The 23,528-nt window shown below is 40.0% G+C and overlaps 2 protein-coding genes across 5 annotated transcripts in view; both read left to right on the top strand.

The window, feature by feature from the left end:
• MPZL3 (myelin protein zero like 3) overlaps window positions 1-11,672 on the top strand; it is a 29,920-nt gene extending 18,248 nt beyond the window's left edge. For 2 of the 3 annotated variants that reach the window (XM_037147234.2, XM_037147236.2), the window contains exons 4-6: window positions 213-378; window positions 1,980-2,043; window positions 11,586-11,672. In XM_037147234.2, coding sequence (XP_037003129.1) covers window positions 213-378; window positions 1,980-2,043; window positions 11,586-11,618 — 263 coding nt within the window. In that variant the 3' untranslated portion in view covers window positions 11,619-11,672. Of the gene's footprint in view, window positions 1-212; window positions 379-1,979; window positions 2,044-7,857; window positions 7,948-11,585 lie in introns of those variants that run through there. The other variant, XM_037147235.2, reaches the window with a different exon arrangement.
• Window positions 11,636-23,528, top strand: part of JAML (junction adhesion molecule like) — a 31,697-nt gene continuing 19,804 nt past the window's right edge. Inside the window, exons 1-3 of one of the 2 annotated variants that reach the window (XM_037147232.2) lie at window positions 11,636-11,719; window positions 19,400-19,461; window positions 22,954-23,108. In XM_037147232.2, coding sequence (XP_037003127.2) covers window positions 19,419-19,461; window positions 22,954-23,108 — 198 coding nt within the window. In that variant the 5' untranslated portion in view covers window positions 11,636-11,719; window positions 19,400-19,418. Of the gene's footprint in view, window positions 11,720-11,781; window positions 11,866-19,399; window positions 19,462-22,953; window positions 23,109-23,528 lie in introns of those variants that run through there. The other variant, XM_037147233.2, reaches the window with a different exon arrangement.

Raw genomic sequence — 23,528 nt, 5'->3', positions numbered from 1 at the left:
CCTTGAATTTATTTTGGTGTATGGTGTAAGTTGGTCCTCAAGTTTCATTTTTTTGCACATAGCTGTCCAGTTCTCCCAACACCATTTGCTGAAGAGGCGATTTATACCTTTTGTAATGAGAGGAAATGCAAGGGTGAAAGTAAAACCTATCTCATATCCAAGAAAACATTTCTGCATGTCCCTCTCTTTTACCTTCTCTTTTCCTTTTCTAGGTTTTGGCACCATGCTCTCCTCTGTGGCACTTCTTTCCATTCTTGTCTTCATTCCCTCAACTGTGGTGGTTGTTCTGCTGCTGGTGCGAATGGGGAGAAAGTCTGCAAGACTGAAGAAAAGGAACAAATCAGGCTTTAAGAAGTCATCTATTGAGGTTTCAGATGAGTAAGTCCAGTAAATCCAATTCCCCTTCAGATCCCTGCTTTGTGGATGGTACAATACCAAGGCCACTGCACCCATGCCTTCCTTTCTTCCAGGCTGAGACTAGTTCTCCTGTTGAAATTTCCTTTTTGTTTTTGTTTTTAGTATTTTATTTATTTACTTTTAGAGAGATGGAAGGAGGGGAGAAAGAGAGGGAGAGAAACATCAATGTGTGGTTGCCTCTTACATGCCCCCAACTGGGGACCTGGCTCAAAACCTAGGCATGTGCCCTGACTGGGAATTGAACTGGTGACTCTTTGGTTTACAGGCTTATACTCAATCTACTGAACCACACCAGCCAGGGCTCCTTTTTATTAAAAAAAATTTTTTTAATCCTTACCTGAGGACATTTCTTACATTGCTTTCAGAGAGAAAGGAAGGGACAAAGGAAGGGACAGAGGGAGGGAGCGAAGGAAGGGAGAGAGAGAAACATGGATGTGAGAGAGATGCATTGATTGGTTGCCTCCTGTATATGCCATGACTGGGGATTGCACTTGCCCAGACTAAGAATCATATGTGCCAGGACAGATCAAACCCACAACCTAGGTATGTGCCCTGGCTGGGAATTGAACCTGCAACCTTTTGGTTACCAGATGATGCTCAACCAAGTGAGCTACACTGACCAGGGCTGAAACTTCCTTCTGAAGAGAAGAGTTCTGCTGAGCAGTACTACAAGGAAGGCTGAAAGTGAAACCTGTGGATATTAATTTGAAGAGAGATGGAAGGGTTAATAGAATGGTCCTACTTTGGAAATCAGACTTTATGATTCTTTGGTTCTGAATATAAAATCTGATGTGTATATCTCATTCCTTCAAAATTGATAGGAAATTCCAACAAGTCATGTTGTTTCCTACCATTTCTTCTCATTTGATCCATATTGCAGCTACAGGGAGCTTATTTTCTTCTCTACATACTATACTCATTCAGGTCATACTCCATCCCCTCTCCACCTGGAACGCTTCTCTCTCACCTAGAATCCCCTCCTTCTTTCCCCTTTTTGCCTTGCTGGTATGCTGTTCCTTATCATGTAAGACCCAGCTGAAATGTCCCTTTCTTTTGAGTTTTCCTGGGTCCTGCAAGGAGAACTAGTCACTCCCTCCTCTTTGCTGCCAGAGAAGTTTGACCTTAACTTCATTAAAACATTTATCTTATTGTATTATATAATAATGTACTTGTTAAGTTTCAATAGGTCTCTCACCCCCAATAGACTATGAACTTTTTATCCCCAGCCTAGCGCAGTGCCTCAGACATGTGTGGTGCTCAGTATATTTCTAAATGAATGACTGAGACTAGGTCCTATTTATTGAGCACTTGCTATGTGCCAGGCAGTGTGGTATGTGTTTTGCATGTGTTTATTTTTCTTTACTCCTAACCGTGGATGGTAATATGTACATTTTATAGGGGAAGCAGGCTCCTGGAACTTAAGTAATTTGCCCAGTTACCCTGATAATAAGTGGCAGAACTGGAATTTAAAACCAGACCTGTCTGACTTTAATGCCTGTGCTCTTAATTGCTGTAATACACTGACCTAGTGATTGTTCTGATTTGGTTTGTCCTTTTTACAGCACTGACCAAGAGGAGGAAGGTGACTGCATGTCAAGGCTTTGTGTCCGTTGTGCTGAGTGCTTGGTAAGCTCATGCCATTTCTTCAGTCCCCTGTTCATGTTTCACTCTTTTGCTTACTTCTTTTCCTTTGCCCTTAGAGGAAGCAGAGGGTATGCCAGTAGGCCCAAAGCATATCAGTCAAGGTCTTCCTCCAAAGCATTTTGGTTTCAGGGAGGCCCCTACCCCCAAACTCTAATTGTTATTTTGTTTTCTCTCTCATGGGCAAAGAGGGGTGTCTTTGGATTAGAGAAGGGGAAAGTGTAGAGCTTTCTCTGCTGATTGACAGAGAACATACTGAAAGTGGAATGTCCTCTGCCACTGAAGTCATGCTAGGAGACTTCGACTGGCTGGACCCAGAGCCCTGAATTGAACTTTTCTGCAGAGCCTCAGTTATTTTCCCCCCCATGGAATTATAGTGATATAACCTTTTAGGTGGCTTGATGGCTTTGTCAATAAGAAATACTCAGGTAGGAAGGCCTGAATTTTTATTTGAATTTCAAAAGGCTGCCATTTCTCTCCTTTCAAGCACTTTCTGTGACTGATAGGTTTGTGTGGCTATCCCAGGAACCTAGGAAAAAGAAAGACTCTCTCTTATGTGGTCTAGTTGAAAACAGTTAAAAAGTAACATATGATCTAATATGAAGCATACATGTCATTTTATGGTTTAAACCTGAGCCCTTTTTGTACTTACTATTGCCAAGCTTAGCACTTAGCCAGATGACCACAGCCTAATTACTTATTGCAGTGTTCTTTATTCCTCTTTTTCTGGTACTTGAGTGTAATAGGTAAGATGAGGGAAAGTGCCAGTGGAGAGGATCTAATACCAACCCTTTAGAGTTTGAATATTTTGATAAGTTATTCATGGAGCTTTTGACATGTGCCAGATATGACTCTAGGTAGCTAGAAAATAGCAGTGAACAAAATGGACAAAAATATCTGCTGTCAAAGAACTTTTTTTTTACTTTAAATAATTTTTTGTTGTTCAATGACAGTCAACATGCAATATTATATTACTTTCTGGTGTATACCCCAGTGATTCGACATTTATATAACTTACTAAGTGATCCCCCTGATAAATCTAGTACCCATCTGACATGATACATAATTAGTACAATATTATTGACTACATTCCCTATGCTGTACTTTACATCCCCATGACTGTTCTATAACAACTAATTTGTACTTCTTTTTTTTTTAAATTTTTTATTTTTTAATTTTTTTATTGATTATGCTGTTACAGTTGTTCTATTCCCCCCTTCATTCCCCTCCACCCTACCCCCCATCCCCACCATTACCCCCCCTTTAGTTTATGACCATGTATCTCAATTCCTTTAGATTCTATATTTCCCATGCTATTCTTGCCCCCCCCCCATCTATTTTCTATCTACTGTCTATGCTACTTATTTTCTGTACCTTCTCCCCCCTTCTCCTCCTCCCACTCCCCTGTTGCTAACCCTCCTTGAGATCTTCATTTCTATGTTTCCACTCCTGATCTAGCTGTCCTTTTAGTTTGCTTTTGTTTTAGGTGTGGTTGTTAATAACTGTGAGTTTGTTGTCCTTTCACTGTTCATGTTTCTTTAACTTGTTTTTCTTAGATAAGTCCCTTTAACATTTCATATAATAAGGGCTTGGTGATGATGAAGTCCTTGAATTTGATCTTATCTGAGAAGCACCTTATCTGTCCTTCCATTCTAAATGAAAGTTTTGCTGGATAGAGCAATCTTGGTTGTAGGTCTTTGGATTTCATGACTTGGAATACCTCTTTCCAGCCCCTTCTTGCCTGTAAGGTCTCTTTTGAGAAATCCGCTGACAGTCTGATGGGGACTCCTTTGTAGGTGACAGTCCCCTTATCTCTTGCTGCTTCTAGGATTCTCTCCTTCATTTTAATTTTGGCTAATGTAATTATGATGTGCCTTGGTGTGTTCCTTCTTGGGTCCAACTTCTTTGGGACTCTCTGAGCTTCCTGGATTTTCTGGAAGTCTATTTCCTTTGCCAGATTGGGGAAATTCTCCTTTATTATTTGTTCAAATAAGTTTTCCACTGGTGGCTGCGCCTTTCCCCCTTCTGGTACCCCTATAATTCGGATGTTGGAGCGTTTAAAGATGTCCTGGAGGTTCCTAAGCCTCTCCTCATTTCTTTGAATTCTTGCTTCTTGACTCTTTTCTGTTTGGCCATTATTTGCTTTCTTCTGGTCCACTCCATTGATTTGAGTCCCAGTTTCCTTTTCATTGCTATTGGTGTCCTGTGCAATTCCATTCATTTCAATTAGTTTCGCTTTCATATATTTGTCTAATTTGTGACTAAAATCAACCAGTTCTGTGAGGATCCTGATGACCAGTGTTTTAAACTGTGGGTCTGAGAGTTTTGCTATTTCTTCATCGCTTAGATTTATAGGCTCTGGGGCTTTGAGATCTTGTGACATTTTTGGTCTGTTCTGGCCCTTTAAGTGTGAGAAGCGGTGCCTTTGACTCCCAAGTTGCTGGGTTGTGACGCTATATGTGGGGGCGTGGTCAGAGCGTGGAAATGGCGACCCCCTCTGCTGTTTCTGAGGGCTGGGTGAGGATTAACGTCTTAGGTGGTTCACCTGGGCTGGGCCACTCAGAGTCGCTGGGTTATGACGCTGTATGTGGAGGTGGGGTCAGAGCAGGGAAATGGCGGCGCCCTCTACTGCCGCTTGCCACGGGGACTGGGCCGGGTCCAACCACCCACTCCCTCGCCTGTCTGCCCGCGCACAAATGCGCGACCACAGTCAACACGCAGCACCGCTCCCCTGCTGTCTCCCCCGAGGTCGCTCGCCTGGTGGCTCGCTCGGTCGCTCACTAGGTCCAACCCTGCGCCTGGATTCTGTGCGTCTGGATTCCGCACCTGAGTCCGGCTGACCAAGACCTCCTGTGCAATCCCGCTTCACCAGCCGCTGGTTTCGCCCCTTACCGGTCAGGCTGAAGAATTTGTTGTTAACAGACTTCTGAAAAGTTCAATTTTCTGTGTTCTGGCTGTGTTTTCTGTTGCTAATATTTAGTTGTCTCTAAACTTGGTTGTGTGAGAAGGCACGGCACATCCACCTATGCCTCCATCTTGGTGGAAGTCTAATTTGTACTTCTTAATCCCCTCACTTTTTTCATCCATCTCCCCAGCCTCCTCCCATCTGGAAACCATCAAAATGTTCTCTCTGTCTATCAGTCTGTTTCTGTTCTGCTTGTTCATTTACTCTGTTTTTAAAATTCAGTTGTTGATAGATATGTATTTATTGCCATTTCATTATTCATGTTTTAGATCTTATTTTCTTCTTTTTGAAGAAGACCCTTTACATTTTTTATAATACTGGTTTGGTGGTGAAGTCTTTTAGCTTTTTCCTGTAGAAAGCTCTTAATATGTTCTTCAACTCTAAGTGGCAGCTTTGCTGGGTAATCTTGAACGTAGGTCCTTGCCCTTCATCATGTTGAATATTTCATGCCAGTTACTGTGGCCTGCAACGTTTCTGTTGAGAAATCAGTTGACAGTCTCATGGGAGCTCGCTTATAGATAACTAACTTCCTTTCTCTTGCTGCTTTTAAGATTCTCTCTTGGTCTTTAACCTTTTGTATTTTAATTATGATATGTCTTGGTGATGGGCCTCTTTGGGACTTGGTGTGGGACTGTGCTTCCTGGACTGATGTATGTTTTTAAAGGGTCATCTGGCTTCTATATTGAGAATAGGTGGTAAGGGACCTTGACAGAATCAGAGAGCCCAATTAGGAGACTCCAAAAATGCAGGTGACAGCCCTGGCTGGTGTAGCTCAGGGGATCGAGCGCAGGCTGTCAACCAAAGGGTCGTGGTTTGATTCCCAGTCAGAGCATATACCTGGGCTGTGAGCTAGGTCCCCTGTGGGGGCTGTGTGAGAGGCAACCTCACATTGATGTTTCTCTCCCCCTCTTTCTCCTTCCCTTCCCCTATTGTCTAAAAATAAAGAAATAAAATATTTTTAAAATGCAGGTGAGAGGGGATAGTGTTGGTTTGGGTCAGGGTGGTGGTAGTAGAAGTGGTGAGAAGTAGTTATATTCTTATAGTTTAAAGGTAAAGCCAGAGGGTTTACTGGTAGGTTGCATGTAAATGTGAAAGAATGAGAGGAACAACTAGTTGCTAGAATAGGGTTGCTGTTTTCTAACATGTAACAAGTCTGTGGGTACAACAGGTTTTTGGAGGAAGATTAGGAGCTGAGTGTGTATATCAAGTTTGAAATACTTGTTAAACACCCAAGTGGAGATTGGAGTAGGCAATTGGTTATATAGGTGTAGAGTTCAGAAGAGAGGTCTAGACTGGCAATATAAATTTAGGCATCATTAGCAGATAAGGACTGGTAGAGCCATTTCTACCAGGGAAATGAGTATAGATAGAGAGGAGTCAAAGGACTGAGTCCTGGAGTTCTCCATGGTTGATAGATTGGGGAGATGAGGAATTAGCAAAGGAGGCTAAAAAGGAATGTCCAGTAAGGTAGGCGGAAAACCAGGAGAGTTTGGTATCTTGGGAGCCAAGTGAAGAAAGTGTTTGCAAAAGAGAAGAGAGAATGAGCATGCCAATTGTTGCTGGGTCAGGTTGAGTAAAATGAGCATTGATTATTGGATAATATGATAATGTGGAGGTTACTGGTGACTTTGGCAAAGCAGCTTCAGTGGAATGAAAGCTGAACCAGGGTAAAGTTAAGAAAGAATACAAAGATATTTGCTGGAGACAGTGGGTATAAACAACTCTTACAAGGAGTTTTTTTCTGTGGAGGGATGCATAGAAATAGGGCAATAGGCAGAGGGAAGTGTATGTCAAGAATTGCTTTTCTATTTAAGATGGGAGAAGTAATAGCACACTTGTATGTGATAGTAGATGAGCCAGTAGAGAAGAAAAAATAGATACTGGAGAAGAGAGAGGTGAGGATTGCTGGAGTGACTCTAGGATCTAGTACAAAAGTGAAGATGTTGGCCTTACATAAGGTCTGGGAGAGTGTATCCAAAAGAAGAGTAAGGAAGGAAGGCCAAGTAGATGGGTCCAGATGTAGATAAGTAAGTAAATATGATGATGGGAGTTTTTGGAAGTTCACTATTGACTGCTTTTCTATTTCCATCATGGGAGCAAGCAAGATCATCAGCTGAGAGTGAAGTGAGAAGATTTTGGAGGTGGGGAAGGTGGGAAAGGTATGAAATAGTCATCTAGGAGTGTAAGAGAATCAATGGACTAGAGAAATGTGGTATGCCAGGCAGTGGTAATGGCCCACTTGAGGCTTGAAGCAATGAGTACAAGTTTGAATAATAAAAATAATGGTGAGAGTAGCTAATCTTGAATGACTGCTTACAAAGAACCAGGCACAGTATTAAGTGATTTACATACATTGTCTCATTTAATTCTCATAGCTGCTCTATGTTGTATTAATATTTTTATTATCCTCATTTTACAGATGAGGAAACTGAGGCTTAGAGAAGTTAAATAATTTTACTCAGGGTCACACAGCTAGCAAGGGATTAAAACTCAGAGGTAGACTGACTCCTAGCCTAAACTCTAAGCTACAATTCTACACATTCTGCAGTAGACAGGCACCTTTTAATGAGTGTTCAGGTTTTAAAAAATATTCACCAAGGAAAAGGGAATGCTTAGGGTTTCAAAGCAGAAATTCACCCAATAGCCACCAATTATATTGAGGCCCTGGGATGCTTCATGGGAATTTAGGTGTACTGAGTCATTGCCACCTCACTGTTGATATTGCCCCAAACTAGGTTCTATTTGTGAGATCCTGATATGTGGCCTTTGGCTAAATTCTGGCTGTTGTATTATACTTCACATACATACCACAACTACTGTTCTTTCCTATCCAGGATTCAGACTATGAAGAGACATATTGATGAAAGTCTGCATGATATGAGAAGAATCACCTAATAACCGAAAATATCCCATTCCACTGTCAGCTAAAGCCTCTCAGAGAAGTGGAGCTGGCCTGGAGAGTAGCGATGGGAGATTCTCACATTCATCAGTCAAGACTTTAGGAACCATTTATTTATTGAAGAAATGTTCTTTTTGTATTTATAAACTGTCTGGAAACTTTCAGAAGAGACTCATAACTACCCCTTTTAATAACATACTCTAATTGAATGAAGGAATTCTTCTCCTGAACACAAAAATGTTTTTTATTTTCCCTTTGCTCTTGAATGTATTACATGTTTTATTCCAGTTATTTGAGGAAGAATCCTAAATGTTGGCCACACTGCTGATACCAAATTTTTAAAAAAATGAAATGAAACTTGTAGCTTCCTGATATGCTGCCAGACAAAATGTTTGGTTTTTTTTTTTTTGCTCCCTGAACATTTTCAACTGTGAGTTAGCATGTAGCATATTACTAATTGGTTTAATTATCTTATCATCAATTATGTTTGGGTGACTTGGAGCATATAACATTAATTTCCATAGAGTTGATAGGCACAGGAGTCATTGCTTTGAGTGGGTTTTTAAAGTGTCATCAGTTTATAATCAAGTAAATGAACGATGAGGTAGAGAGAGTCCTTTCTTTTTTCTTGCCAGGTACAACTTGTTATTTTACTTTGTTAGAGTTGGTTTCCTTCTTGACATTTAAAATCAGAGGCAAGAAAAACTCTCCAAAAGATTTTGTGGGACTGTATAGACTATTCTACTGGTTATTTATAAGAAAATACTCTTTTAACCTGTGTTATCTTGAAAATGTTTTTTTGATTTCTAAAACAAACCAAATATGAGTGAATTGAGGTATTTATAAACTTTTTATATAATATTTGAGATAAGGAAGTGATGTCATAACCTATACTTCTCCCTTCTGATCTCTCTCACCCTTATCAACTTCCTTTTCCTACAGCAGCCTATTTTACACTTTAATTTACGTAAGAATTCTGTAAGCCATTAAGAAATATCTATGACATGTCAGGAAGGACTGACAGCATAGTCCTCTGTGATAGAGTGATAGAGTTCTCTTCTCATTATGAGAGACAAAAATTATCCCTTCTTTGTTTTTTCATCAGGATAGTCCCTTCCCATACTCTTCATTAGGTGGCTCAGCAGGTTGCCATTGTATATACATTATACACTGTATATGTTATTAAATATCACTTTTATATTCTTTGCCAAATCTATTTTTAATAATTTGGTTTGTTAGCTATGTCTCATAGATTTGGCCTGGCCTCTTTTGTTAACCTCGTCCATAGATTAGAGTCTGGCTAATTAATAGACACTATGATTTACCTATGCTCATGTAAGAAAGTAGTAGCAACAGGATATTATTAGCAGTTTACATTTCCAGTGGTTAAACCTCACAGTGTAGGAGTACTTGTTAAGTATGTGGTTGTCTGGGGCCAATGTAGTGGGCCAGTCTGGCACCTCAACAGAGAGAGAAAAACAGTTTGAGCAATAAGAGTAAATAATTTAGGTTATAGAGGATTTGAAGATACTGATGTAATTGTGAGGCACACTTTTTGTAGGTCCTCATTCTCTGATAGAGATGATGTTCTGGGAACCCAGTTAAAGCCACATCCCATTAAATGAGGAAATAGTTTTAACTAGATTTTCTTGTAATTTTTTCTCAGCCATGTTTTCAGGATTAATCCTGTGTGATATGTTTTCACTTTAGGCAAATGGTGCTATATGAATCCTTAGTTTTATTGTTTTGTAGCTTTGATCATGATTTGAAGCAGTTCCTTGCATTTGAAATGAATGAACAACAGAGTCCTTTAGAGGAAGAGAGTACATTGGTAATTAAGTCAGCTGCATGGGTTTGTGTTCACAGTCATAAGGCTGCTATCAGTTTCCTTCTTCATTTCTTATTTTGAGGTCTGGGTTATAGCTTTTCTTCTTCAAAGGAGAACAAGGCAGTGTTTGAACACCTGGTTTCTTTAAGGAAGGAAGAAAGATAGTGTTTTTGTTCCTCTGTTCTAATATATTCTAGGTGCTATTCTTTATCTTTTTGGTGTTCTGTGAGTTTTTATCACATTGTATGGAGACTAGTCTTGTCTAGAAAAGGAATTTAATTTTGAAGTCTTCAGGAGGGGTTAAAAGCCTTTCAGAATTTTTCTTTGGCTGCTCAAGTATTTATTTCTGGTTATATTACTTTATGAGTTTTATGCATCTGACTCTTAATTCTGTTTCCAAATGTGAACTTACAGAATGCTTGGTGTTTCCCATGTGGCTTGTTGCTTTAGGCTTCTTGGGGAACAGCTTAGTTCTCTGCAGCTCCCAAATTAGGTACTGATGCTTCAAGGGATAATGTTGCATGAGTCTGCCTTAAATACTGGAGGCCAGATCCTGTATCTGAATATTCTGATTTGCCACTCTGTTATGGTTCCAAAGGGAAGCTTTAAAAAGATCCACAAGGAGTGAATCAAGACTACCATTTAATTGCACATCTCAAAACTTGGCTGTCAGGAGAGGTAACTCCATGCCTTTGACCCCAGTGCTATACTGTTTGACTGTTAATTGCTGCATTTTGCTATATTTTATTATTTTTTGTTTTTAGGTAGGAAGACATGTACCTACTGGGCCATGTGTACAGACATTGTCACGTTTGATCTCTTTACCACATCATACTTACTAAACTTCTTTGCACTTTCTAGTGTACGTCTACATATGAGAGCTGTCATATGTAAGAGGGGCAGGTTTGTGGTTTTCAGCACCAAGGCAACCCATTCATCTCTGAGCTGCACCTCACTGAGAATGTGCATAGATTCAGTGGTGTGCTGGATCCAGCTCACATAGCAAGAGCCAATTGTTAAGTTTTTAGGAATTTTTCAATTCTTCATTGCTACATTGCTGGTAGCTTGAAATAGGCCATGGTGGGTATATTTAGGTAAACTGCTGATTACCAGGACATGACTTCTCAAGAACCATGGAGCATAGTCTTTGAAAAGAGCAAGTATTCAACAACTTTTCAAATGATACAGGACAAGTTGCAAATGTGCACATGTGTAGGTCAAGCCAGTCCAGCCAAGGCGGAAGGGGTATACATTGAGAACACTTATTTTGAAGTGGTGACTTAAAAGCAAAAGATACCTTGAAGTGAAGAAGCCTTGAGTTCTCATCTAAAATGTCCAAGTCACCCAAGGGATTCTCAGGGGGGAATGAAATGCTGTCTGTTTTCTGGAAATAATTGATATCACAAGGTCAGAGGAAAATGACATGTCTAGGTGGTGAGTTGGAGGACTGAGCAGGCATAGCTTGGAAGCAGGGATTGGGGGATTGCCTGCCTCTATCACAACCTCTGTGTTGAGAGAGAAAAATAAGAGAGGTTGCTATATTTTAAAAAGGCATAATGTTTTGTGTTTATCGTAAATTCATTGTATTTTGTTTGCCCAAAGTTGATTTCTTTCTAAGCAAATGTTTGCCCATTGCTACCCAAGATTCCACTTTTAGAGAGCTGGTAATCTTGCAGGGGAAGGAACACTTGCAGAGGTCAGAAATATGAACTTCTCCTCAGTAGGTTGAATTTATTACCTCTTTTTACATTGAAAGTACAAATACAAATTGGGTAATGAGCCAGAAGACTGAAATGAGAACCTACATTCAGAGGTTCCTGTCTGTGTTTCTGCAGCCGCCTCAGGACTCATGCATTTGGTTTCTCTGAGCCTGACTTTCTGTGCTGGCAGCGTCTCTTCAGTCAGAGTGGAGAACCGCAGTTGTGGTAGAGATCAGTGTGTTGCTGCTGCTGGGTGCTCCTCATCTTGGGTAAGCAGTCGCTTTGTATTTCTTAAGCAGTGAGTTGAACTTTTCTCTCTCAGAAGAAGGTTCTGGAGGTTTTAATGGTAGTTCTTTTGGGTTGTGAGGCCACAATCAGAACTCTCAAGGAAGGACTGTGTAAGCTAGTCAAGTGGGTGAGTGCCATTTACCCTTCTATAGTGTAGAGTTGCTTATGTTAAGATCCTCAGAGAAAAGAGGAATAAGGTTTTCTCTTAATAAAAGAGTAAATGATGGTAAGGCTTTAGCTTTTAAGTCCAGCTTGAGGCTGAAAACCACAAACCTGTGGCTTTAGGTAGAGCTCATGGCAAGACCCTTCCTTCACTATTTCTCTTCTCTCAGTTCTCAGCAGACTAATATTTAACCTTAAGAAGTCAGGACTTGAAACCTCACAAGAGAGCTGGGCTATTGTCCGTACTTGTCACACCCTTTGTCTAGCCCTGATCCCAGGAAGGACTGATGTAGTGTGGTTTAGGTAACCTGGTCAGAAGGTGCAAACAGAAGTAATGACTTCCAAGGTCCCCTTCTGTTATGGGGTAGGGCTCAGGCTTCAGGCCAGCCTGTAGGGTGTGTGTTCTTGACTTCATGCAGGAAAGATTTCAAAACCTGACTCCAGGTGGTTTTGAGAGTATGTTTAGTCAGGCTAGATGTGGTGAAACAAAGGAAGGACTTAGGGTAGAAGAAGAAGTAGGAGAGAGTCTAGGCTGTGCTCTGCTTTGGCTCCCTAGAAACGTTATGGGAAAGAAGTGAGCCAAGGTGGGGCTGCTATTAGCTCATTGAAAAGTCAGACAAAAAGGAGCCTTGGAGACAAATTCAGAGGTTTAGCCTAGAATGAGCTGCCACTGCCTGCTGCTCCCCTGGTTGCAAGTTTTGTGGGGACCCTTAGAGTTCAGGAGAAAGTGAGTAAAATGTTGGTGCCCAAGAAAAGGCATGGATGTTCTCCAGAGAGAGTCCACATGGAGTCTTTGAAGGGTTTTTATCTTTCTATAGGGCTGGAATCCTAGGGGACATCTCAGGAGAGGGTCTTAACAGAATATTCATTAGTTTTCCAGGTGTGTTCTTCAATATGTTGATTTATCAGAATGAGTGTATAGGGGAGTTTGCAATTATTCTCTGGTCACTATCACTACTTTGCTCTTATCTTGGGTCTATCTGGCTCTGATTGTTTTTGTTGTTGTTGTTATTTGTTCCCTTGACTTCACCTGTCCTTGGGTTTGGCTGGCACAAATGGCACTAACTGGGCTTTTGTTACCTATCTCCCAGTCCAGGATGATTTCAGCTATGTATCTCTTATTAGCAAGGAGAGGTATAAACCATTTCATCTCAAGTGTCTTTGGTTGGGGAGATAAGGTCTTGAGATTCACTAGCTGGCTGTAAGTTGCTCAAACTGTTTGGCCTTGTTTGGTTTTCTTGTCTCAGTTTCCCTATTCCATTTGCCCAGGGCTATTCCTAGCTTCTTATTATCCTGTCTCACTTTTAGTAGAGGGTTAACTGATGTAACCTAGACTGTGTTACAAGAAGCTTTGTATCCTATCAGTCTGTGTTAAATGGTCTTGGAAGGAAAAACAAGGACATATTTTAAGAGGTTCATTCCTCAGAATGGTTATGTAGACTCACATACCTAAAAACATCTGAGACCCCAGAGGTGCACAGCCATGTGTAAAATGAGGGAACATAGAATTGCAGGTGGAGCTGGCTGTGTGAGTAAGGGAAGGGTGTGCCATTGTGTTTGCTTGGTGGTTGGTTTTCCTTACTAGGGGCAAACACTTTGAGACAGCACCTCTCCCTATTTTGTCTTGTAATATTGTAATATGTGGGGGTTGTTTTCACATACTGTGTGGTAATCTCATTGTTATGAGTCTCTTATCTAAAGATTTTTTTCTGTCATAATTGTGTAAAAGATAAAAATTCCCCTACACAATTAATAATCGGAAAGCAGATCCTTACAGTTACAACTCCCCAGGAGTGATAGAAGATATTCGCTAGGTAATATATAGTGAAAGAGCCATGAGCTCAGTCAAAACATTTAGCCAAGATATGAGATAACTTACTATGTAGGATTATCTCAAGAATATCTGCCGAGAAGATAAATTAGTGTCTGGAGAAGTAAGCAGAGTAGAAATTGAGAATTCAAATGGAGCCTATTATTATTAAGGTGTTTTAAGGTGCATCTGAAGGCTTTGGTGGATTTTTAAAGACTGAAATTTGTTTTATATACTGTATGTCCTTAATATTGTCAATAAGTTCTTCAAAACTGACATTAAAGCAGGGCTGTCCAACTCATTTTCACCAGAGGCCTCATCAGCCTCGTGGTTGCCTTCAAAGGGCTGAATGTAATTTTAGGACTGTATAAATGTAACTACTCCTTAACTGTTCAGGAGTTGAAATTACATTTGGCCTTTTGAAGGAAACCACGAGGCTGCTGTGTCCTCTGGTGAAAATGAGTTGGACACCCGTGCTTTAAAGGAATCAGTGTATACCGAAACTGGTTTTACCATAGACTCATTTAAACAAGAGTTAAGTTCTTACAGCATATTTCTAGTCACAAAAGTGTCACTAAATTTATAAATAAAGACTCCAAACACTTCTAATATTAAACACTAAAATAAAAGTGAGCTATACATACAGTTAGGGAAGATTAATGAAAACTAGTAAGATAATTACTTTCTAACCCACTTTTTCCACTTTGTGGTCGCAGGTGGCAAGAGTCTATCCTGCAGCTCAGATGGCAAGGCAGGACCTCATCCTGGACAGGACACCCTTCTATCACAGAGCCATTCACACCCCCACACTCACTCAGCCTGGGGCAATTTGCTCACACTAGTTAACCTAACATGCACATCTTTGGGATATAGGAGGAAACCAGACTCCCACGTAGACATGGTGGGGAGTGTGTAAGCAGACAGTGACCCTGGCTGGCAATCAAGTTTTTTCTTATCATTGTTATAATGAAATGATGTTGAAAAAATGAGGTTATTTTAGGACCTGATGTATATAAATACAGTTGACCCTTGAATAACATGGTTTTGAACTGTGTGAGTCCACTTATATGTAGATTTTTTTCAATAAATATGTATAGTACTATAAATGTAGTTTCTGTTGTGATTTTTTGAAAAGATTTTATTTATTCTTGGATAGAGGGGAAGGGAGAAAGAAAGACAAGGAGAGAGACATCAATGTGTGGTTGCCCCTCACACATCCGCTAACTGGGGACCTGGCCTGCAACCCAGGCATGTGTCCTGACTGGGAATTGAACAGGTGACCCTTTGCTTTGCAGTTCAGTGCTCAGTCCACTGAGCCACACCAGCCAGGGCTCTTCATTCTGATTTTTTAATGGCATTTTCTCTTTCTAGCTTACTTTATGGTAAGAATACAGTATATAAAACATATAACATACAAAATATGTGGTAATTAACTGTTTATGTTATTGGTAAAGTTGTGGTCAGTAGTAGGCTATTAGTAGTTAAGTTTGGGGGAGTTAAAAGTTATATTTGTGATTTCCGACTGTGTGGGGTCAGCACCCTTAGCCTGCACATTAAGGGTCAACTGTATTATATATAAAATGCAGAATTTTATTATTTAGATGTATGTCAGAATTTATATATACCCATATGTATATTCAGAAATTTCTATCATATACATATGTGTGTGACTATTCACAATTTGGTTACTAGGTATGTATATGATCAGGAATTCTGAGTAATTGCTACTAACTAGGACATTGAAACTTGACTAGAGTGTTCTGACCCCTGTTATTAACTCATGGGACAGGTGGTCACTGGCTTTCACCCTGGGCCTTACTCTATGCTGGCACTATGTAGTAGCACATCACACAGTTCTTGGCTTCATGGAGCTTGTTGTATTGGAGGGGTGAGGATGGGGAGAGCAAGACTTATACAAGCACACAAATAAATGGACAATTAGAAATTGTGACAAACCCTAAAGAAAAGATCAATAGTATTATTAGAACATGTGCCTCAGTATCTGGCCCAGGAAGGGGGTTCAGAAGAAGTTTAACTTGAGACCTGAAAGATGAACTGGAGTTAACTAGGTGAAGGGGATGTGAAGAGCATTTTAATTGGGGAGCAGATTAATCTTGTTTTGACAAATGAAGTTCAGGGAAGCTTTGCCCTAAAAGTTGGTTACTATCACAAACATGGAGGCACAATACAAAGTACTAAGGAGAAAGGCTCTGATCCAGAATGCCTGGGTTTGAATCATGGCTCTGCCACTTGGTGTGTGTTATTAGGCAAGTCACTCACCAGTTTGTGCCTTAGTTTCCTTATCTGTAAAACCTCATGGGGTTGTTGTGAGAATTAAATGGGTTAATGTGTAAAGTGCTCAGACAATACCTGGTGTATAACCTTCTCTGGTTTATTACCTATGAACTACTGATTTCTAATGTGGTGACATATTAACTAGGGGGATTAAAAAAAAGTCTGATCCTTTAATGTTAGGGAGTCTCCCAGTCTCCAGGTAGATTGAGTGATTTCCCGAAGATCAAAGAATTAGTTACTGGAAGGTCTGAACTAGGGAAGATAATTTTTTTAAAAATTCGATTTATTCTTTTTTGTTTGTTAAATCATTGCTTCACTATTCATTTATACAGTTCTAATGCAGTGTTTTGTACTTAGAACTGAAAATGGGTATCTTTTATTCATCATATTGTTTGCGAATTGTTAGAATTTGAAAAATAGTTTGGGTGTGGCTCTGAGCAACTTCGAGTTTAGTAATCAAATTCAGGGTCTTTGGGGGTGGCTGGCTTCCTCTTAGAATAGAGTGGTTCAGTTGCAGGATATCTAAGTTGATTTTAATTCGATGGTCATATTGGCAGCTATCATCAATTACCCAGTATATGCTGGGTACTTGACTAGTACTGTTGCACAGGCATGGGACACTCATAAGTAAGACATGTATGGTTATGCCCTCAAAAATGTAGACTTAATGTGATTTGATGTTAGACATGTAAATCAATTATTACTTCTCCATGCAAATGGTGCACTGCTTTGGGAAATGTACAAGAGCTGTTTGCTGGTCAGAGGAGGGAGCCCAACCAACTCACTGGAGAAGAATTCATCCAAAACTTGCCAGGGATCTTAGGGGTCCCTGATATGATGCATTAAAGTTATGACATATTATAAAGTGAGCCCTTTATCATGCTCACCCATGTAAGTACTGGGTGAGGTGGGCATCCTGGAGAAGCAATAGGGCTGTGGCTATCTTGGAGAGTTCTGTATTTTCATTAGATATACTTGGGGAACTTAATGTTACTTTTGGTACATCTGAGTTAGTATAGTAATTATCTACATTGATGTGATGGGATTCAAAAATTGAAACTTAAAAGTTTTCCTGTTCATTATGATTATTCATTTGCTAGTCTTATAAAGGTAGATACTCTGAATCCACAATCTACCCTGAAAGCTATACACTCTATTTCCTGTCTGACTTTCAGATTATAAAAAATAAGATCTTAAAATGGAGTAAAAGTATTCTCTTCAACAAATGGTGTTGGGAGAGCTGGACAGCTACCATCAAAATATGAAACTTAATCACCAACTTACACCATACACAAAAATAAACTCAAGGTGGATAAAAGACTTAAATATAAGTGGCAACACCATAAAAGTCCTATGGAAGAACATAGGCAGGAAAATCTGATATTCCACGCAGCAATATTTTCACTGAGATGTCCCCTAGAGCAAGGGACATAAAGGAAAGAATAAACACGTGGGACTACATCAAATTAAAAATGTACATGGCTAAAGAAAACATCAGCAAAATGGAAAGGGAACCAACTCTATGGGAAAATATATTTGCAAATGATACCTCCAACAAAGGTTTGATCTCCAAAATATGTAAAGAACTCACATGACTCCACTCCAGGAATACAAACAACCCAATTAAAAAATGGGCAGAGGACCTGAACAGACAATTCTCCAAGGAAGACAGACAGAGGGTCCAGAGATAGATGAAAGGATGCCTAACATGACTTACCATTAGAGAGATGCACATTGAAACAACAATGAGATACCACTTCACACTAGTAAGAATGGCCATCATAAACAAATAAACAAACAACAAGTGCTGGCAAGGTTGTGGGGAAAAGGGCACCCTAGTTCACTGTTGGTGGGAATGCAGACTGGTGCAGCCACTGTGGAAAACCGTATGGAATTTCCTCAGAAAACTAAAAATGAAACTGCCTTTTGATCCAGTGATTCCACTGATGGGTGTGTGGGGTAAAATGGAGACAACTGTACTTGAACAACAATAAAAAAAAAGAAATAATAGGATCTTATGCTTTCTGTTTTTCAAAGCACTGTTATCTACATTATCATATTTATTCTTGCACTATTAATCCCCATGTTATAGGTGAGAAACTGAGGTTGAGCAAGGTCAACTGACTTCTCTGCATAAGTTGGGACCCAGGGTTAGGACCTTCTTGAACAGTTTGACTCTGGTTTTCCAGAGGATTTTGCTTATTAGAATACAGATAAGGAATCTTTTAAGAAATCATTTTTCATAAATTAGATGGCTGCCATAAGTGCTGGACTTCCCAGCAGAGCTGAGTAGAATACTGTGATGTTAATGCACAAAAGAAGACCTTCCTCTTAGCAGGTTCTGAGGTGGAATTCCTCCAGTGGCCAGATGTTAGGGGTACAGGGATCATGGCTGAGATCAGCCACAGTAGTAGATAGGAATGCAAGGCTCATTGAACTGTAACTCCTTGGAGTTGTGTCCTTCTGTTTCATTAAGAAAATTGTGAGGTACTGTGTAAAACAGCTATTTCTTTTCCAGGAACAGGATGCAGTGGAATTAATACCACAGAGATAATATAGGCATTTGAAAGATAACTTCACCCAATTCTTATTCTACCCATGCTGCCCTGCCTAAAAAGTTTTAAAAAAGAAAAGAAAGAAAAAAGCTTTTGTGTGGCTTCTTTGTGTCATAGAGCTTGGTGAATGCCTTAACTGCGTTGAAATATTTCTCCTTATTTGTGTATTTCCTTTCTCACATGTCCTGAATATTCTTCGTGTGTTTAAAAGTAGTAGTTTTAATTTAGTTGGAGGAATAGGTAAAAATTTCAGGTTAAGAATTCTGTAATCTTTTGTTTATGGGAAACTGTCATCTCAAGGATATTCTGAAATTATTTGCTTTTTTTCTCTCTTTGTCTTAAAGATTTTATTTATTTGTTTGTTTATTTATTTATAGGGGAAGGGATGGCAAAAGAGAGGGAGAGGAACATCATTGTGAGAGAGAAACATCAATCAGTTGCCTCTCCTGGGGACCTAACCTACAACCCAGACATGTGCCCCAACTAGACGGGGACAATAGCCAGCTCACTGAGTCACACCAGTCAGGGCTCATTTTTTTTTGAAAAGCAACTTTCACCTAATCTTCTCTTACAGCTAGTCTAAAGCAGCCCCCAAGTGATTCACCCAACACCACTATTTTGTTTTATCATGACAGTTACCAGCATCAGCTGTTTTATTTGCTTCTTTTTTTCTCTATCTCCCCCACAGGCACACCGTAAGTAAGCAGGAGACTTTCTTGTTCAATGCTGTATACTAGAGCCTCAGGCAGAGGCTGGACTATGGAGGAACTCATTGTTGGTTTGTTAAATTAATGAACTGCTCCTGAAACTATTTTCTGATTTTTTTCTTTTATCCTAAGATTGAAAATTGAGTGCAGCATGTTTTGCCTATGGAAACTCATCCTGATGCCAGGATTACTGGGTAAGTGAGTAGAAGCCAAGAGAGCAAGTGGCAGTGGAGGTGGGGGAGATGTGATTTCTTGTAAGTCTTGTGCCTTTTCAAAAGCCAGTTTTGTGTATTTCCATTTCACTTTGGTTTGTTGGAAACAGAAACCCTAACCTGGAACTTTGTAGTTTTGTGGAAACAGTTGTTTTGCTGAAACAGCTGTTTTAGAAGTTATGTAGTAGACTTTTTCTTGGAAAGCTGAATCTTCCTCTGTTTCTAGTGGAAACAATGCCTTGGGCCCTTACTGGGTGTTCTAGGACCCTCCTATGTGATACAAAGAAAACCTCCCTCTGGCATTCCTGCACTTTGAATTGTCATCTTTGAAACCATAGCTAGTGTCAGATCAGGAAATGAAATTACCAAAGAAAGTCCCAGAATTCCTATAATTGTTTTCATGCTTTAGCCATGCCAGTCTTCTTGTGGTTCCTCCAGTGCACTGAGCTCTCCTAATTTTGGGTTTTTTTCTTTTGCTGGGAGCTTTCTCTCCCTATCTTACCTTAGTAAGCCTGCCTAAAGCTTCCTTATCTTTCAAGTTTCTCTTTAGGCTCCACTTTCTTCTAACAAGCCTCCTCTGGCTGTCTTCTCAGACCAGGCTGGAGTCTCCTGTTCATAGGTAACCTAAGTGCTTGTTGCTCATTTCTCATCTTCACTTCTTTCTAACTTTTCATCCTTTTATACTGTTTCATCTTTCTCTATCCCATGAATATTTCTCTGTAAGAAGAATAAATTAATTAGATGCTTTGCTCTCATAGCTTTTTATTTTTCTCTTTATTAGTTTTTTTTTAAACTGTGGATGGTGACCCAAACACTAACTCACTGAAGTACATAGAAGAATTGCCTTTGCTCTAGTTCCAGGCAACATAGAGTATGTACTAACACACACACAACATACACATGTGGAAATGGTATGTATTAGAGACTTGTTTAATGAATTTTTAAGTGATTTAATGGTTGCTTAGCTATTTTCCCAGCAGTCTGTAAGGTAGCCTGCAGGTTTTTGCCTTTCTACCCATAGAGTTAACAATCTAGCCCTGGCTCTGCCTGGTGTGTGGCTCAGTGGATTGAGTGCCAGCCTGTGAACTGAAAGATCACCAGTTCAATTCCCAGTCAGGGAACATGCCAGGTCCCCAGTTGGGGGTGTGTGAGAGGCAACCAATCAATATTTCTCTCACACGTTGATGTTTTTCTTTTTCTCTCTTTTTAAAGATTTTATTTATTTATTCCTAGAGAGAGGGTAAAGAAAGGAGAAAGAGAAGAGAAACATCAGTGTGTGGTTGCCTCTCTCGCACCCCCAACTGGGGACTGGCCTACAACTCAGGCGTGTGTCCTGACTAGAAATTAAACCGATGTGATCCTTTTGTTTTGTAGTCTGGCATTCAATCCATCCACTGAACCATACCAGCCAGTGCACCTTCTCTTTTCTCTCTAAACATAAATAAAATCTTAAAAAAAAAAAAAACCCAAACAGTCCAACCCTGTATGTCATGGCTTGGTGGCATCATAGTTTTTGTATTTCTTTGTAGAGGTTTTCCTCCTGTAGAAAGTCTCATTTTCTTTAGCCATTTCTCTACAAAGGTTACCTGTCAAGTATAAGTTTCTCTTTGCTTTAGTTGCCGCTCTTGCTTTCTAACATACCTTCATTTAATTCTACATATAGCATGCTTAATGTTAAAAAAAATAGCCTCTTATACCTTTAACCACATGTAACTTTGCTCAGTTCTTCCTGTCAGGAAAATTCCAAATTGGTTTTAGAGCTAATTTTGATTTATTTCGAAATAATTTCCTCAAAGTGTTTAGAGTTCATGTTTTCTTTTATGTCTTCCCAATGGTGTGTGTATGCCTGCTCTTGGGCAGGAAGTTATCATTCTTCTCTCAGGGCAGCAGCAGCTCAGATGAAGAAACTGGCACATTATCCATTTTCCCATATGTGTTCACTTCGCTCCTCTTTGATATAAACTGGCCAGTATCTAAACATGTTTTTTTTTAAGATTTTTTAAATGTATTTTTAGAGAGAGGGGGAAGGGAGGGAGAAAGAGAGGGAGAGAAACATCGATTGATTGCCTCTCACATGCCCCTAGCTGGAGACTGGCCCACAACCCAGGCATGGGCCCTGACCGGAAATCAAACTGGTTACCTTCTGCTTTGTGGTAAAACACTCAACCAAGCCATTTAATTGATCTTCTATTTTTTAATTACAGTTTACAGCATAGTGGTTAGACAATCATAAATTTTACAAAGTGTTCCTTGTGATATTTTCAGTACCCACCTGGCACCATATATAGTTATAACAATGTTATTGACTATATTCCCTATGGTATAATTTACATCCCCATGACTATTCTGTAACTACCAATTTGTACTTCTTAAAAGTATTTTTACCCTGGAATATTTTATTTATTCATTTTTAGAGAGAAGGGAAGGGAAGGAGAAAGAGAGGGAGAGAAACATCGATGTGAGAGAGAAACATTGATTAGTTGCCTCTCGCACACACACCCTCAGTCAGGGACTGGTCCACAACCCAGGCATGTATCCGATCAGAAATCAAACTGGCAGGAATTTCACTTTGCAGGAAGACACTCAACCAGCTGAGCCATGCCAATCGGGGCCGAATTTTTACTTCTTAATCCCTTCATTTTTTTTACCCAGTACCTCCAGCCCCTTCTTTCTTCTGGCACCCATCAGTCTCTAAATGTGTCTTTTTTTGATGTTTTTGTCTTTGCATAAAACATATCTTGTGGAAACAGAAATAGCTGTATAATGGTTTTCTCTTTTAGAGAGAAGAGAAATTCCTTGAGTGGCCTACAGATAGTGGAGTGGTACCATGTGTTCAAACACCTAGAGACTGAAAAGCCAGGCCTATTGGCAGAACTGGAGAGGGACATGAGGAGAAGTCAAACAGCAGACAGATCCAAGGGAAGAGCTATGCTCTGTATTAGCCTAATTACAAGGGCCTTCAGCACAGCCAGAAGATTCAGACATAAGCTTTTGTAAAGGAACTAAATAAAGAGAAAAGAAGAAGGAAGCAGAAATACCTGTGAATTCATTTTTCAGATAGGGAACTGATGATGGTAAACTAAGAGTGACAGTTATCTCAATTCCTGTTTATGGGTATTTAAGCACATGATCTGAAAGTAGGGACTTCAAGGTTCTTCTTTTTTTCTTTAGAAAGGAGATGGGGTCAGGGAGGAATTCTGGAAAAGGGGAAGGGACTAGCTAGGAGAATGGGACCAGTTTAGTATTTATGGAGTGTGAAGATTGCAGAACCCCCTAGGTTCAGCCACATAGGTAACTAGAGGGTATTTTTCTTATCCTTGGGAAGGGCATGTTGGTTTGAGTGAGGAGTCTTTGAATACTTTGTCCATGTTGGGACATCTGGGGAGGGAAGGTGTATGGTACTTGGTGATTAATACTGATTTTTGTTGAGGGTATTTGTCTAAATGATGTTTCTTCTTGCCTTTAACTTCTTAGGTTATTTCTTGTGTCTGAATGACTTGATTGTTTCCTCCCTTGAGCTAAAAGTCCATGTGGGTGATTCAGCCCTGATGGGATGTGTTTTCCACAGCCCAGAAGAGAAACGTATAACCAAGGTAGACTGGATATTCTCATCAGGGGAGCATGCCAAGGTAAGTAGGAGGAAATATTACAGTGTAATATTACAGTGTAATACAGTGCAGTTGAAGCCCTGGTGATGGTGTCACGATAGTGGGGGAGAGGGAGGATCAGGTCTTCTTCCATGAGGTGGTGTTGTAAGAGGGTGGGCTCTGGGGCTTGTCAGAACTCTTTTCAGCCTGGATACTTGTCTGTGTAATCTGCTGGGCAAGTTATCCAACCTCACTGAGCTTCCACTTCTCCATCTGTGAAGGTAAAGGTGATCTTGATTATACTAATGGTAATGCTTAACTGTTCAGGTCATTTAGAAGCTAATGGGAGTTAGCTTCTAAAGTTATAAAATTCTTTTAGTTTCTTTTCTCAATTTCTGCACTTTGTAGAGGAGTATAAGTGCATGGGGTGGGGTGGGAGGCTATGAGATGGTAAGAGCACTT

The sequence above is a fragment of the Artibeus jamaicensis genome, unplaced genomic scaffold (genome assembly GCF_021234435.1).
Source record: "Artibeus jamaicensis isolate MK-2021 breed Jamaican fruit bat unplaced genomic scaffold, CSHL_Jam_final contig_196, whole genome shotgun sequence".
Taxonomy (NCBI): Eukaryota; Metazoa; Chordata; class Mammalia; order Chiroptera; family Phyllostomidae; genus Artibeus; species Artibeus jamaicensis.
The sequence above is the reverse complement of the archived record's forward strand: the minus strand, read 5'-3'. Positions and strand labels throughout refer to the sequence as shown.